The following is a 17,208-nucleotide window of genomic DNA, read 5'->3' as shown; positions in this document are numbered from 1 at the left end:
CATGAAATATTAAATATTATATTTAAAATTTAAATAATACGTGCAAAAAACGCAACAGTACCGTACATAAACGCAGATTATTCTGTTTCCGGTGGCTTTTATTATGAAAGTGTATTTTAGCGGATGCTGCGTCATATTTTCATAGAGGTCAGAGTTCAAGTGTTTAGCGGGAGATACCAAAAATCAACACAGAGGAGATCGATCTGATTTTTTAATTTTTTTTATTTACTTTATCATCGAATCAAACTAGATTTTCAATATACTGTAGAAAACCAACACAGCAAGGAATAAGGTAAAGTGAAGCTACGGTGCTGTTAGCATACAGCAAGATGCTTGTTTGACAACTCTATAGGTTTTTAATACATTGTCTTATAATGCATTTTATTCAGATACAACTGTTCAGTTGCTAATTTAGCGTCCAAAACCTTTCTCCAGTCATGTTCTCAGACGTGATCGTGCCAAAGGAGACGTTGCTGTCTCCTCCGGGGTCCGAGGAGCCCGTGTTTGACCGTCAGCAGCCCTCATACAGCGGCTGCTCGGAGCGGTTCCGCCTCGGCGAGCGCAGCTTCAGCCGCCAGTACGCGCACATCTACGCCACCAGACTCATGCAGATGAGAAACATCCTCAGTGACAGAGCCACGCAGAAGTGGGGTGAGAAACATCCGTGAACACACTGACAGGCTCGTGTTTTCCCCTGAAGCGCTTCTGAACATGAGTGAATGTGTGTGTGGCAGGTTGTGTCGTGCCCATCAGGAAGCTGTGTGATCTGCAGATGGGTGAACAGTGTATAATAGTGGGCACCATATTCAAACACATGGAGCTGCAGCCCTCCATCCTGAAGGAGATCAGCGAGGAGGTGAATCTTGGATGATACAAGCATTTTTCGCTTTTCCTCATTAAAGGGATAGTTCACACAAAAATAAAAATAACCCATGATTTAAGCACCCTGAAGTCATCCTAGGTGTATATGACATTCTTCTTTCAGATGAATACAATCTGAGGTATATAAAAAAATGTCCTGGCTCTTCCAAGCTTTATAATGGGAGTGAATGGGTATATTCTTTTGGAAGTCCATCAAAGCGCATCCATCCATTATAAAAGTGCTCGAAACTGCTCTTGGGGGTTAATAAAGGCCTTCGGAAGTGAAGCGATGTGTTCGTGTAAGAAAAATGTCCATTATCAACTAAAATAACGCAAGTCGACTTGCGAGTAAGAGTAACACTACTCACTCTACACTCTACTCGCCAAAAGAGTAACACTGGACTATGTATGATGTAGGAGTAGCGTAAGCTTTGACGCCTCTCGCGGTTCAAACTGACAGGGCTGGGAAACCGCATTCATCATTATGTTGTGTCAAGTTCAAGAGTTCATTATACATCGCTTCACTTCAGAAGGCCTTTATTAACCCCCCAGAGCTGTGTGGAGCACTTTTATAATGGATAAATGTGCTTTGATGGACTTCCAAAAAAATATACCCTTTCACTGGCATTATCAAGCTTTGAAGAGCCAGGACATTTTTTAATATAACTCTGATTGTATTCGTCTGAAAGAAGAATGCCATATAGCTAAGAATGACTTCAGGGTGAGTAAATCATAGGCTTATTTTCTTTATTGGGTGGACTATCCCTTTAACATGTCTTTTCTCTCTTCAGCACAATCTGTTGCCCCAGCCGCCTCGTTCCAAATACATCAGCCAATCAGATGAGCTTATTTTGGAGGATGAACTTCAGAGGATTAAACTGGAGGGAAACATTGACACACCCAAGTTTGTAACAGGTGGGATACATATAGAAAGATAAACTTACCTGTCTCAAACTTCTCATGCTTCTACATTTTCCTGCTTTATAATTAAATGGTTTTTCCAGGGAGTGTAATTGCAATCATGGGTGCAGAGAAGAATGATGGGAAATTCACAGTTGAAGACTTCTGCATGGCTGATCTTCCTCCACAAACACCTAGACAGCCTCCCAGCTCAGACAGGTACAGAAACACACACCTGACCTGACTGACTGAAGAGCAGGAGATTTGGTTTTTAGTCATACTGGTGTAAATATGATAAACTGATAATTACTTAAATGTTATTATGACTATTAAAGGTAGGGTAGGCAATGCTTTTCATAAACACTTTTTGATATAATAGTGGTTGAAACTCTCTTCACATCTTGATAGCAATCAATAATATAAGTGGTCTAAATATTAAAAACATGTACATATATCTTCTGTGGAAGTCTCCGAACCAAAACTTTTTTGTCGAATCATTGCATTCGGTCTGAATCAGCATGTTGCATGAGGTTACGCAGAGTTGAAGTCAAAGACACTGAAGGCCACAAACAAACAGCAGCCACATTTAATGTTCCTCTTGAACCAAAACAACAAGCTTTTGCTGCGTTCCGGCCATAACTATTGTAATTAAGAGATGGCAAACCAGGACGTTCTACTCGGATTAATGCGTTTCTATGTCAACACTATCCACACCGAAATTAATCTGCTGTAGTCAGGTGGTACAACTAGAGCTCTGTAAGTTGTTAACATACATTATTATTATTAGTTTTGAGACATGAGGTAATTTAATGCCGTCTCTCGTGACACTTTGCAGACTCTGTTGTGGCGTAGTAGTGTGTTTTGAAGAAAGTTGTGGATTTAGAGACGTTCTGAAGGGAGGGTGGGATCTTATGCTTTCAAAGCTAGCTTGCTATTGCTAGCCTCTCTAAATTTTCTTACCCTACCTTTAACTGATAAATGATTAGTTTTGAAGTCACTATGAAATGGAAGTATCGAAAGATCTTGTCTTCCTAATTGTAATAACGGATTATCGAAAAAGTAAATGTGTAGGACGAGGACTTGGTTTTATCCACCGATTGTTGATTGGATGCTGAGATGTGGGCATAGCACTCAATAGTGGAGGCAGATGAACACGAGCTTGCAGGGGCGGAGCTTAAAAGGGATCAAATGATTCGAGAAATCCTGCTTACTTCAAGAAGTCTTATGTCTCACAGGAAGGTCCAGTTATGACACTTTGATCCGAAATTATGAGGTTAAAAAAAGTTTTTTTAACATAGCAACATTTCTAATATTTACAGATGGAGAATATACCTGTGGAATGTAAGTTATGCATGGAGGAAAAACACATCTCAAATGCATTAAACAGCAAGTGTCTGTCAGCAACAAGCCATCTTAAACTATATGCATATATCTTACATGTTATTTTGAAGCCCTTAATATAAATCATGTCTCATGTTTAGGAGAAATTAAATTATGCACTTTCACTGCTGCTCCTCATTCCGTGTCCTCCACTATTGTCAGATGTGCTCGGAATATCAAACTACTGTATATCGATATAAACTGTATTGCCTTATACTATATCGTTTACAAAATATTTTAATATATCGTACAAACTCAATATATAAATAAATAAAAAATCTGAGTTGTCGGATATATTGTGCATTCCTACTGTTACAGTGGTACACGCATAACCTTTCCACTTTCATTTTAGGTTTGTTCTTCTTGCCTCTGGCCTGGGATTGAACGGCAGCAAAGCAGACAGCATGATGGGATTGCAACTTTTGGTTGATATGGTAACCGGTCAGCTTGGAGACCAGGGGGAGCAGAGCGGAGCAGCTTCCATCTCCAGAGTCATATTAGCTGGAAACCTGTTGAGTCAAAGCACTCAGGACAAAGTCTCAACCACTAAGGTGACCTTCTACTTCCTGCTCAGCTACTGTTCGGACGCTCTCGCTTACTGCTCCGCGCTTTGCTCTATCGCTTTTATATTTCTATATTTTATCTCCTTTTATCACCTAATTTTAACTTCAGCAAATCAGCACAGTGCTCAAACGTTTGGATTACTACAAAAAAAAGCAGAATTATTTTATTCAACCAGCCTCCCACTGAAAGCTTACATTCCGGGGAAGAGAAAACAAAACTGCCTACATTCATAAGGATAAGAAAATGCCTCCTCTGGAATCTACTTGCTGCTCCAACTGCCACAGACTTTTACAAAGGATTGCAATTCTTGAAACAAAGTTAATTGCGGGACCACCAAACCAGACGGAACACACAACAGAGCTTCGTCATGGACGTCCTCAGCATACAGCCGGTGAGTCCCATGAATCTAGTGCTTCTCGACAGGCCATACTGAGTGTAGAGAAACAAGCCGATCGTTTTACTAATCGATGGCACAAACAGGGTGCGAGACCCAAAGGCACTCGAGACATCAGATTGTCACGAGCATCACATATTACTGCAGTAGCATCCTCTACCCCAGATACGGCTCTGACAAGGACTGCAAACACTGGTCTCCTACCACCGCCTATACATCTTGAGAACAGATTTGAAGTATTAATGAATGAGGAATCCCCAAATTTGATGAATGTGATTGAACACAGACTGAATCAACCAGTAGCTAACACTGATGCTAACTGGGGCTCAAGGTCGAGCAGACAGCGGCACTCAGCTCACAGTGCAGCCGAGCCCAGGACTCTGATAGTGGGCGACTCCGTAATCAGAAACATTAATAGCAGGGATACAACAACGTGCTGCCTTCCACAAGCAACAACATCTGATGTAAACAGGGAACTTCAGAACATTCTGATGAAACATAAGACTGCAAATCGACTGATCATTCATGTGGGGAAGAATGATATTCATAAAGAGCAGTCGGAACTTCTTAAAAAGGATTTCAATGAACTTTTTGAAACACTTAAAAGACTGAAAGTTCAAACATTCATCAGTGGACCACTCCCAGCAAGAGGAACAAACAGGTTTTCACGGTTGCTTGGGCTTAATACATGGCTGCAAAAAACCTGCAATATAAAAGGAGTGAACTTTATTGACAACTTCAATCTTTTCTGGAGTCAGAGGCAACTGTTTCAACAGGATGGCCACCACCCAAACAAACTTGGTTCAAGAGTGCTAAAGGACAATATCTACTTCTCCCTCCGTCATCCTTCTGCAATGTGTGCCAATCCACTCAACCTGAATGGCACACACACACCTGGATACAGTATGAATGACCACAGGATTTCACTTCAGCCCCTGAATGGACATGCGGTTGACACATCACACAAGGACAGTGATAACACCACTCAGCCACAACAACCTCTGCTCACGGACACAATCTCAGCTGAGCCCTGCCCACAGAGCTCACCACAGACAGACTGTGACATACCAGCACTGCTCCAATATACAGCACCCAAGGACGACTTTCTGGAAAACAGCCAGGGAAACCAGGACAGCATATTACAGCCTCCAATAACACCAGAGCAAAAATCACTCTCACTGGAAACATTATCACTCTCTCCAGCATCTCCACTTCTGTGCTTCTCAGAGAAAATGGAACAACTGGTGCACGCTGGAACTAGACTATCCCACTCTTTTGCTGCGAGCCCCCAGATACCAACCAAAAAACGCCAGGCCCCACAACCACCAAAGCCTACGGGCCCAGCTCGCCCTCCCCCTCCCCCTGTGAGAGCTCTTCGGCCTCTGCCACAGCGCCAGGGCCCACACCCTCCTCCGGCGGCTCGAGGTGAACCAAAAACAACTGATACCAGCTCTCAGTGATATGTGTCGGGTCCCCGCTATGATAACAATAACTTTCTCAAATGTTTACAGAACAAGCGGGAACCCAGTGTGCCTGTATGTTTTTCTATTGCTGTTCAATTACATGATAGAAAGTCTAAGGCCTTCAAAAGCCGTACAGCAAACCCATCTAATCTGGTGCCTATTACACGACATACCAAGATTGCTGTGGGGACAAAAAGTAAGACTGTTAAGTTAGCACTTTTAAACATCCGCTCACTTAAAAATAAATCACTTTTAGTCAATGACTTAATAACCACATACAACCTGGATTTTATGTTGCTAAATGAAACTTGGCTAGAAGAAAGTTGCAGTGCAACAGTCCTCAATGAAACAGCCCCTCCTAACTTTACTTTTATGAGTGTCTGCAGAGCTGTCAGAAGAGGCGGAGGTTTAGCTGCTCTTTATAAAGATGTCTATCAATGTAAGCAAATATCATTTGGGAATTACCCGTCTTTCGAATATCTGGGTATTGTGTTAAAAGGTGCTCCACGCATTTTACTTATCATTGTTTACAGGCCTCCAAAATACTCTCCAGCTTTTGCTGAGAACTTAACAGAACTGTTAAGTTCTATTTCCTCAGAGTTTGACTGCTTTGCCATTGCTGGAGATTTTAACATTCACATAGATAATGCAGAAAACAATATGGCAAAAGAAATCAAAACTGTTTTAAAAACTTTTGATCTGACTCAGCATGTACATGGAGCCACACATAATCGTGGACACACTCTAGATTTACTTATCAGTAAGGGTCTAAACATTTCATCAATTGTTATTAAGGATGTAGCACTGTCTGATCATTTTTGTATTTTCTTTGATATATTGATCTCTCCTGCCATTGAAGCTAGATCTGTGTCTGTCAAGAAGAGATGCTTAAATGAGAATACTAGTGTACTATTTATGAAGGCTATATCTTTAACACCAAGCATATCTGCTGACTCTGTTGATTTTCTCCTTGATTCTTTTAACTCAAAAGTTAAGAGTGTAATTGATGATATTGCTCCTGTGAAAGTCAGGAAGAAGAGTGGCAGACAAAAAGCACCTTGGAGAAACTCAACAGCAGTGCAAAATATGAAAAGACAATGCAGAAAAGCAGAGCGCATGTGGCGGAAGACAAAACTTGTAGTCCATTATAACATCTACAAAGACAGCATCCATGCTTTCAATAAGGAACTAAGCAAAGCTAGACAGACTTTTTTCTCGAATATTATAAACAGCAATATAAACAACACGCGCACTCTTTTTGCTACTGTAGAGAGACTGACAAACCCCCCAAGCCAGATTCCCAGTGAAATGCTCTCAGTGAGAAAGTGCAGTGAGTTTGCTTCTTTCTTCTCTGAGAAAATCAATAATATTAGAAAGGTGATCAGCTCATCCTTGAGTTGCGCTGGGGTCAGGCAGATCAAACAACAGCACGAGAAAGTAGCAACTATGTCTGATTTCGAAGAAATTGATGGCAAAATTTTGGAAGAAACCGTACAGCAACTAAAAACATCAACCTGCGCCCTTGATGCACTTCCCACATCTTTTTTCAAAAATGTGTTACACAGCTTAGAAGCAGATCTCCTAGAAGTGGTAAATGCCTCACTTCTCTCTGGGAGTTTTCCGACCTCCCTGAAAACTGCTGTTGTCAAGCCCCTCCTGAAAAAGAGCAATCTGGATAAGACCATATTAAACAACTATAGACCGATCTCAAATCTTCCTTTCATAGGCAAGATCATTGAAAAAGTTGTCTTCAATCAGCTGAACAAATTCTTAAGCTCGAATGGATACTTTGACCATTTTCAATCTGGTTTCCGACCGCACCACAGTACAGAGACCGCGCTCATAAAGATAATAAATGATATTCGCTTAAATACTGATACAGGCAAATTATCAGTGCTGGTACTACTCGACCTCAGTGCTGCATTTGACACTGTCGATCACAAAATACTTCTTGACAGGCTGGAAAACTGGGTCGGGCTTTCTGGGATAGTCCTAAAATGGTTCAGGTCATACTTAGGAGGCAGAGGTTATTATGTGAGTATAGGAGACCATAAGTCTGAGTGGACATCCATGACATGCGGAGTCCCTCAAGGCTCAATTCTTGCGCCACTCCTATTCAACCTGTACATGCTCCCAATGAGCCAAATAATGAGAAAGAACCAAATCGCTTACCATAGCTATGCAGACGACACACAGCTCTACTTAGCCCTATCGCCTAACGATTACAGCCCCATTGACTCCCTTTGCCAATGCATTGATGAAGTAAACAATTGGATGTGCCAAAACTTTCTTCAGTTAAACAAAGACAAAACTGAAGTCATTGCGTTTGGAAACAAAGATGAAGTTCTCAAGGTGAACGCATACCTTCAGTCTAGGGGTCAAACAACTAAAAATCAAGTCAGGAATCTGGGTGTGTCTCTAGAGTCAGACCTTAGTTTCAGTAGTCATGTCAAAGCAATAACTAAATCAGCATATTATCACCTGAAAAATATTGCAAGAATTAGATGCTTTGTTTCCAGTCAAGACTTAGAAAAACTTGTGCATGCTTTCATCACCAGTAGGGTGGATTATTGTAATGGACTTCTCACTGGCCTTCCCAAAAAGACCATAAGACAGTTGCAGCTCATACAGAACGCTGCTGCTAGGATTCTGAGCAGAACCAGAAAATATGAACACATCACACCAGTCCTCAGGTCTTTACACTGGCTGCCAGTTACATTTAGGATTGATTTTAAAGTATTATTACTGGTATATAAATCATTCAATGGCCTAGGACCTCAATACATTGCAGATATGCTCACTGAATATAAACCCAACAGATCACTCAGATCATTAGGATCACATCGGCTAGAAATACCAAGGGTTCACTCTAAGCATGGCGAGTCTGCTTTTAGCTACTATGCCAGCCGCAGCTGGAACCAGCTTCCAGAAGAGATCAGATGTGCTCCTACAGTAGTCACATTCAAATCCAGACTCAAAACACATCTGTTTAGCTGTGCATTTACTGAATGAGCACTGTGCCACTGTTCGTCCGACTGTTTGCACTGTATTTTATTTTATGTTTTAATTATTCTGATTTCTGTATTTTATCTTTTATTCTAAACTGTTTTAATTATTCTGATTTCTTTTGATTATTTTAATTTCTTCTATGTAAAGCACTTTGAATTACCATTGTGTATGAAATGTGCTATATAAATAAACTTGCCAACTTGCCTAAGGTGTGCAAATGGGACTTACGGTCCAAACAGTGCTAATTGAATTCAATTACATTTAGTGAATAAGTCTTTTCAATCAAACTGTTTTCCATTTGAAGGCAAAGTATCTGACTAAGAAGACACAGGCTGGGAGTGTGGAGGCTATCAGACTGCTGGATGAGCTTCTAGTTCAGTTAGTGGTGAGTATTTACAAGTGTTTGTGGAGGACCAAAATGACCGAGGGCCTGATTTGGGACAAGCCGACATATATTCCCCCCATTTATTCCATATATCAAGTTAATAGGACAAGGTCCCGTAGCTCTTAGTTGTTTTCTGATCACATGCTGAGATTAGACTGGCTTTTATCCATTTATTCCAATTCTTTTAAGTCTGTCATACTGTTAAATTGGTAATGAATAGGGCTGGTCCGAATACCATTTTTTGAGCGTCGAAGCTTCCGTAGTAATCAACATCGAATAAAAAATAAAAATATTCGAATAAAAAATAATAATAAACGAGGCTCAAACATCCATTTCGTAACAGACATGAGTGTTTATTTGAGCACTTCCATCAATGAAACAATACACTAATGCCTATAAAGCATTGAAATAAATATCAGTAAATAATGGTTACTTAAATAATATAATAAAGTAATTTTTTTTAAATTCGTTTTATATTTCCACATAAAGACGCATGATATAGCCTAAGCCTACCGCTCTGCGCTTTGAGAGGGATCAGGGATGTGGGACACGAGCAGGAAAGAGACCATCTCTTTTCTAATATGTTTTCTGCAAAAGAGTGAATTTTATCTTCCTGAGTGTCAAGACATTTAGGCTATGTTTGATTTTGCGCTGCCAGAGAAATCGAAACTAAAATCACACTTGTGTGTGTGAAACGCGCTTTACAAATAAATTTGACGTGCCTTACCAAGTCTAATAACAAGCACAAGCGGTGTTAAAAAGAATTTGACACGCAAGTAAAAAGTTAGGCTACTTGTCCTACAGCGTTTTTTTCTGCTTTAGGCTACCACAGTAAAGAATGCGAATATAATAGGCCTAATTAAAAGCGAAACAAAGGAAGAAACATTTATAATCCTCTGCAAAAAATGGGTGAGACGTTGGTGAAGATTTGGGAAAAGAAACAAGAGATGCCATGTCCAGTGGAATAACTAATTGATTATTGTTAAATACTGATGATCGGGAGACCAGATCGCAAACCAGAATACAAAGCTTACATTTTAATGGGCTCACGCACAACTCTCTCATTCGTCATGAATCCAAATGTTTCCATGGCTGCGATGTAACATTTAATTGTTAACCTGTTGTTTATTTAGTAAACAATGCTTTGTGCTTCACTCGGGTCATAATATTCATGTAAAACAGTTAAATGGCATTCACATACAAAACAAAATTGTTTTTGCGGACCAAAAACCAAAAACGGAATTGGTGCGTTGTCAAGTTTACCATCACAGCCCTAAACAACGAGTAAAAAGGCTAATATTTTTTGTTTCTATTATTCTGTTTTCCACATTCTATTTTCCACAATGTCAAAGCAACGCAGCTTAACGCAAAAAACAAGATGCAGTTGTGCGCTTTAGACCGAGAATACTCTAGGTGCAGGGAACACTTTAGTAGGCTAAGAATATCCAAATATATTATATAACAAGGTTGGGTTCCTTCAACTGTCCATCCTAATAAAAACGGCTAAGCTAAGATAATTGTAAAAAAGAGTATTGTATTTCATCAAATACCAACCCACTGAACGAATATTCGGGTCCAGCCCTAGTAATGAAGGGGCTTTTCATTTCATTTTCAATTGTCTGTAATATGTGGTTTGTCCGTTACAGGCCTCTGTACCTGTGGATGTGATGCCTGGACAGTATGACCCAACGAACTACACCCTCCCCCAGCAGCCCCTGCACCGCTGCATGTTCCCTCTGTCTGTGCCCTTCCCCACACTGCAGCTGGTCAGCAACCCATTCCAGGCCGTCGTAGATGGCGTCCAGTGAGTAACTGACTTTATCTTTATTCTGTGTTAGTGGCAAGTGTACATGACAGTGAATGTTTTGTGGTCTCAGGTTCTTGGGCACAGCAGGACAGAATGTCAGTGATATTGTGAAGTACAGCAGTGTGGACGATCATCTGGAAATATTAGAAAGCACACTGAGACTCCGTCACCTGGCTCCCACCGCCCCGGACACACTGGGTCTGGACACACTATTTTCTTTGTTTTATTTATGTATTCGCTTTTTTTTTTTTTGGTCTGATTGTTGACGTTTTAAAGGGATATTCTGGGCTAATTTTAGTATAATATCTGTGTACCTCAAATTATCAAAATTTCATGTGAAATTTATGCAAACACTGAAGATTGAGTTCTGTTTGATTTTTGTCTGTGGTAAAAAGTCTTGAAGTTAAAATAACACTCAGTATATATATATATATATATATATATATATAAAAATGTATCACAAATATATTATGTATATATTTCAATGCTTTTGCTATCTTTCACAAAACATAGAAATATAATTTTTCCTCCCTCCTTATATTATATTTCGTCACCAGTTTTGTTCACATTGCAAAAAGTTTGTGGAGAGAACTCAAAAGAATTGAAATATATAACTTTTCCTCCGGTCTTATCTTTTCCCCATTACCATGTCCCTATATTCTGAATATATTTTACTATATATATATGCTGAAATTTATTATTTATTTATTTTATTCCATAGTTTTTTACAGACTTTAACAAGACTTTTTCAGGACCTTAAAAACATTTGAATTTATAAAAGTTTATTTTTAAAGTTTTTAATATGTTGATTTTTGTTATATTCTGTTAAAAATATTTTGTAGATTGCACCATTAATGCTAAATTATTCTGCTATGTTCTGTTGACCCTTTAGGTTGTTACCCATTCTATCAGAAAGATCCCTTTATATTGGAAGAATGTCCCCATGTGTACTTCTGCGGAAATGCTCCAAGCTACCAATGTAAACGAGTCACAGGTGAATAGAAGACTATTTTATAATATTAAAAACAACGCTATGTAACAGTGTGGCCATGCTTTATCGATATCTTTTTGTATGGTAATTTTTGTCTCTATCAGGACCTGAAGGACAAGATGTTCTCCTGTTAGCAATCCCAGAGTTCAGCAGCACACAGACAGCCTGTCTTGTGAACCTGCGCACTTTAGAGTGTGAGCCGGTCTGCTTCTCCTCTTTTTCCACAGAGGATGATGAGGACAACGAGATGAATATCAGCCATTAAACACTCGCTTATCAACATATGGCAATTGCTCACTTGTTTCTGTTTTGTTGTTTGTTAATAAAGCTCCCTCTTTTGTATGAAACCATTCTCTTTTTCCTCTTTGGGTCTAGTGTACTTGTTGTATGGACGTAATGTTTCTGAGAGTATTTGTCTCATGTATTTAAAATCACCTTTTTTCTACCCTTTTATTACATTTATGCACCATGCATGCAACTGTTACATTATTATTTTGCATTTATCCATGCATAGCCCTTAAGATAATTTTTTTTTTTTTTGTAGTAAGTATAAAATCACCATGATCCTTAGTTTAATTAGTCCTATTAGAATTAAAATTAGTCCTTAATTTTATAATTTGGAAACAATTCATTTGTGTTTGATAGTTTTAGCTTTAGATTCCAGGAACACATAATTTTGCTTCACAGAAATTTCAGTTTATTATTTACTGAGGGGACTGTGCTGGAAACCTAAATAATGGGAAGATTGGTACTTTGTACAAATATATTTTATTTGAGACATGCAATAGCAATTTTAAGACACCTATAAGGTAGAGAAATGCACAACATGGTTAGTGTATATTAGTACCAACATTTTTTTTTCTTGGTAAACATTAGCAGCGTATTTATTAATGAAAACAATAAACATTAGTACTGTGGCCTATGAAATGTCAGTTTTTCATCTTACTACTAACACAACAGAAAAGCATCCTCAAAATAATTTTTCTTACATTTTAGCAGTATAGAAATTAAATCCAGAGCATATTTGTCGCCATCTAGCGTTGGCAAAAAACACCCATTAAGTATTACATTTACATTCATATTTTAAACTAGTTTAAACAACATATTAATGGCGTATTTCTTTAAAAAGTATTCAGGTGTTCAAATTTTTTTTTTTTTTTTCTCAGATCAGCGTTTAATTCAGTTCCTTTAGATTACGTCACGTTACGTTTTTGCTACGTCATTATTGCGCGTCCGCGTCGCTTGTTTGGCTCCTTTCAATGAAACGTTTACTACATAACTAAGATTTTGGACATCATAAAGGTACATTTTGCACTCGCCGTCATGTATTTCTCATTTAAATTGCATGTGTAATGTTCTGTCCATTATTTGACTACAACATCAGCCTCTGTGTCAGCCCAGATTCAGATAGTGTCAGTTTAACGTTAACGTTACTCGTGGCTCGTCAACACGGACCACTAAAATGATTTGCTCTGTCTTTAGATGCCTCTCCCTCCAGCTTTACTTGCACGCCTCGCTAAAAGAGGGATCGTGAAACAGTCTGACCAAGGTAAAATACACTATGCATATTTATCTTACTGTGTAATCTATAAAACACACTGAATGATGAGTTCATGCTCTCATTTATTGTCTCTCATCACCATGATCATCATCAGAGGCCGAAGAGGAGATCATCGCTGAAGACTATGATGATAACAACGTTGATTATGAGGCTACAAGGCTTGAAAATTTGCCAACGAATTGGTACAAAGTTTTTGACCCCTCTTGGTAAGCAGTTCATAAGCTTTTGTTTTTCTCTGGTCTGCGGTAAGAATTCAAGACATTCGTTTTTAATGTAACAGTACAAGAATACAATGACGCTACTGTGGCACAAAAATTGCCCGAGATTGAAATATCATGTTACTTCAAAATGTACTTTGCTACTGAACAAATACCATATTCATGATTCTTGAAGTTACCTACAAGAATAGCATGTTAATACCATTATACATATCCAAAATTTAAAATGTTTTAGTCATTGCATGTACATAATAATCATCCACTTTTCTTGTCCTTAGCGGTCTTCCGTACTACTGGAATGTGGAAACCGATTTAGTGTGCTGGCTGTCTCCTAATGACCCTTCTGCTGTTATCACCAAGGGGGTTAAGAAACAGAAAGGTAAGACATGCTGCGTCCAAATTCGCCTACTTCTATTATGGCCTAAAAGTATGTACTCTTTTTGTGAAGAAAAAAAGCAAAGGGGTAGACAAGGTTCGGGACATACTATCACGTCATACAATAACGTCTTTAACGGTTGCGCTCCTGACACTGTAAACTGGTCTGTCAATCATCTTGTAAGTTGTGACAGTTCAAATCCTCCACATTTCATTTCATTTTCCTACTGTATCAGAGAGAAATTGCAGTAGACGTTGATCTGCAGTTGTGGGTTTTTCATGCAGAGATTCATATTAATGCATAATCCATTTTAAAACTTAAACACTTTTTACTCGTGTTTGTAGTTCTGATCCGAATCATCCTCCAAAACTCAATGGCTTGTGGGCAACATTAGCCTTGAGAGTGTGCACAGATCCACACTTCGAAAATTACTCAATATACTATGCTTTGGGACACACTTATTCTAATCTCACATACTGTTTAGGATGGATAGTATGAACATTGGGATGCAGGGATGGACATGCGTAAGTACACAAGGATTTTGTGTTGTTATTGAGACATATATGCTGAAAATGTTTGTGTTTTAATTCCTAGGTGATACTGGACATGACAAAGTGGACATCCACTATGATAAGGCAGAGAGAGACAGGGAACGAGAGCGAGAAAGAGAGCGAGAGCGGGACAGAGACAGGGAGGACGGCCGGGACAGAGATAGAGACCGAGAAAGGGATAGAGATCGAGACCGGGACAGAGACCGGGACCGTGATAGAAGGATGCGGAGAGACGACAGTGCACCTTATAACAAATCAAAGAGAGGTAATTTATGCCTCATTAGATATTTAATTCATAATTAAAAGTATTGCTACAGTAAGCTTGAATAAATGCCAACTTTTCAGGAGGACTAGGAGGAGGGCGGAAACAACAGCAGGAGGAAATGGATCCCATGGATCCCAGCGCCTATTCGGATGCTCCAAGGTAATGACCAGCTAGTTTAAAATGAACACTTACTGTCTCTTACTGTCTTTGTGCAGCATGCAGTACGTTCATTTTCGGTTTAATTTAATGTTTCATTTTCTTCCAAATTCTTTGTGGTCCGTTTTAATTTTACTGGAGCTTGTTTTAATGGTTTGATTACATTTTAATAATAAAAAAGAATGTTGAATGAATCATTTGAATTCATAAATATTGAACAATTTAATAGTTAACAAAAAAACAAACAATAAACGTGCCCTATTTTCAGAAATTCTGTGGTTTTTAATCATAAAACAAGGAATCTAGAAAAATTTAAAAAAAAATATTATTACAAACGCTGGTAATCAAATGGGTGCATAACTTTTACAACTTAACTAATCGTTTAAAATGTAAATTTGAACAATTCCTTTCATTTTTTTTAATTTTGCCAAACAAATTGCAGGACAACTAAGGTTTACTGTTTAAATGAAAACATTGATGAAAAAATTTGTGATATTCCTTAAAAATAATGTTTTATTAATGTAATATTGTTGTTATTACTTTTGAGGAGTACATTCTACTGTACAATAGTATTTCTGTGACTATTTCTTCACGTTTTATTTCAAATTGTCTGGAAGACATTTAAGTTTCTGTGTGTATTTGACGACAGCTGTTTTATTAAATGAAATGGTGAAATGCTCATGAAGTGACTTTCAAAGGAGCTCTGGAAATAAAGTTCATGTCCTCGTACTGTAGTGAGACAGCAGACGCTGAAAACACTACGAACGCCTCGCGTGCTTGAGTATGTCTGGATCAAACGGCAGAACAAGCAGAGTCTTTTTGCAGTTTAACATACAGTACACAGACACTAGTCTAAATAGCAATTTGAACAAGTGTACAGCCCTACTTTTGAATATTCATCCAAATTCCTTAATTCCGCGTTATACAGTAAATTCTTATGAACGTAATTCTATCCATGTATTCGGCATCACATAAATCATAGATCCCTACTTTGGATACCTACTAAATTTACTGCAAAGTTTAGTATACAACAGACTGCAATGCACTCAAATTGCGTTTATGTGAGATCTAAAAATAGGTTGTTTCTGTAATAAAAAACACGTTCCTGATCAATATACTGTGGTGTCACTTTTAGGGGCTTATGGTCCACCGGTCTCCCCAAACGCAATGAGGCAAAGACAGGAGCAGACACCACGGCGGCAGGACCCCTGTTCCAGCAGAGACCGTACCCCAGTCCTGGAGCCGTCCTGAGAGCCAACGCTGAGAACACAAGACGCTTGGAGGAGGAGGATGATTCTGATGATGACTGAGCAGGAACAGTGTGTCTTTAAAGCCTTTGTGACTGGTAAAAGGCGTTTGTAATTTCTTTTCTTACATTTAGGACAGATTCATTTGTAAATATACCATGTGTTGTATGTTATGCATTTTATAAACAATTGTCATTTTACATAACATAGCGATGCCGTTCCCTGCAAAATAAACATTTTGTTTGAAGGTGCGTCAAGTGGTTTGGTGCTCTTTTGAAATGATTCACACATTAAAACTGATAGAGACTAAATGATAAGTTATATAGTCTTGAATAAGTTATAAAGTCTTGAATTCTAGATGAAAAAAAAAGTGAATTTATGCTTAAAACACAAAATATGTCAGTGAAAAATAATCTTGTTTTCCAACTTGTTTTAAATTCCAAAATTTAATTAAATTTTAATTACTTTTTTCTGAAAACAAGACTTAATATTTTATGCAATTTTGCTGATCAAGTAAATGTATCTTGATTTTAAGTCCCTGTGGTGAAAATCAAGCTTTTAATGTTGTTTGTATGTCTATGTGGCGTTTTTAATGTGTTTTACGATAAAACGTGCAAATTCATAAGTCAACACCATTGCTGAGTATTTTCTCCTTAAAACTGCAGCGAACCAAAGACAGTCTCAAAAACACGGTTTGAAATCGCTGATGTTTCTGACGTCACAAACTACATTGTAGCCAATCACGTCAACATGTGATAGTCAACGAGTGGATCTCTGAGCTGGTGTGAGTGAGTGGAGGCGGGGCTAATTTGCATATTCATACAACCGCGTGTACTAAACAAGGCAAGGGTGTAGAGAGTAACATTCAAGCTATTTCAAGGCACGAATAATGTTTTTTTTTTTTTTTTTTTCAAAGGAAAACAATTTTAAGTATGTAATTTTGGTGATCAAGGATTAGTTTTAAGGGATAAAATGTACTATTTGGGGACTAACAAAAATACTGTCTGAGAAAATAATTTTTGTAGTTTGCGCTCATAATAGTTTTCTACTTCGGGTCGACCACTCAGTGTATTTCGCCAT

At 38.4% G+C, this 17,208-nt stretch overlaps 2 protein-coding genes across 2 annotated transcripts; both read left to right on the top strand.

The window, feature by feature from the left end:
* Window positions 1-128: 128 nt before the first annotated feature.
* On the top strand, window positions 129-12,101 carry pold2 (polymerase (DNA directed), delta 2, regulatory subunit). The gene is made up of 11 exons (XM_077222734.1): window positions 129-292; window positions 436-651; window positions 735-856; window positions 1,653-1,776; window positions 1,866-1,980; window positions 3,494-3,692; window positions 8,876-8,956; window positions 10,603-10,760; window positions 10,834-10,961; window positions 11,656-11,757; window positions 11,859-12,101. Exons 2-11 carry the CDS (start codon window positions 438-440, stop codon window positions 12,017-12,019), a joined length of 1,404 nt encoding a protein of 467 aa, XP_077078849.1. The 5' UTR covers window positions 129-292; window positions 436-437; the 3' UTR covers window positions 12,020-12,101.
* Window positions 12,102-12,959: 858 nt separating this feature from the next.
* pqbp1 (polyglutamine binding protein 1) lies at window positions 12,960-16,379 on the top strand. The gene is made up of 7 exons (XM_077222888.1): window positions 12,960-13,056; window positions 13,237-13,303; window positions 13,410-13,521; window positions 13,812-13,912; window positions 14,504-14,725; window positions 14,806-14,884; window positions 16,017-16,379. Exons 2-7 carry the CDS (start codon window positions 13,237-13,239, stop codon window positions 16,189-16,191), a joined length of 756 nt encoding a protein of 251 aa, XP_077079003.1. The 5' UTR covers window positions 12,960-13,056; the 3' UTR covers window positions 16,192-16,379.
* Window positions 16,380-17,208: the final 829 nt, after the last annotated feature.

The sequence above is a fragment of the Siphateles boraxobius genome, unplaced genomic scaffold (genome assembly GCF_051911475.1).
Source record: "Siphateles boraxobius isolate OS27281-9 unplaced genomic scaffold, OSU_SipBor_1 9, whole genome shotgun sequence".
NCBI classification, from domain to species: domain Eukaryota; kingdom Metazoa; phylum Chordata; class Actinopteri; order Cypriniformes; family Leuciscidae; genus Siphateles; species Siphateles boraxobius.
This window is presented reverse-complemented; position numbering and strand designations above follow the sequence as displayed.

What these genes read in the sequence shown, in the direction of transcription:
- pold2 (XM_077222734.1), top strand. Translation starts at nt 438, where the DNA reads ATGTTCTCAGACGTGATCGTGCCAAAGGAGACGTTGCTGTCTCCTCCG. An exon ending in AGCTTCTAGTTCAGTTAGTG is followed by an intron (nt 8,957 to 10,602) that starts GTGAGTATTTAC and finishes TGTCCGTTACAG; the next exon opens with GCCTCTGTACCTGTGGATGT. An exon ending in CCAATGTAAACGAGTCACAG is followed by an intron (nt 11,758 to 11,858) that starts GTGAATAGAAGA and finishes TGTCTCTATCAG; the next exon opens with GACCTGAAGGACAAGATGTT.
- pqbp1 (XM_077222888.1), top strand. Translation starts at nt 13,237, where the DNA reads ATGCCTCTCCCTCCAGCTTTACTTGCACGCCTCGCTAAAAGAGGGATC. An exon ending in CGTGAAACAGTCTGACCAAG is followed by an intron (nt 13,304 to 13,409) that starts GTAAAATACACT and finishes GATCATCATCAG; the next exon opens with AGGCCGAAGAGGAGATCATC. An exon ending in TTATAACAAATCAAAGAGAG is followed by an intron (nt 14,726 to 14,805) that starts GTAATTTATGCC and finishes CCAACTTTTCAG; the next exon opens with GAGGACTAGGAGGAGGGCGG.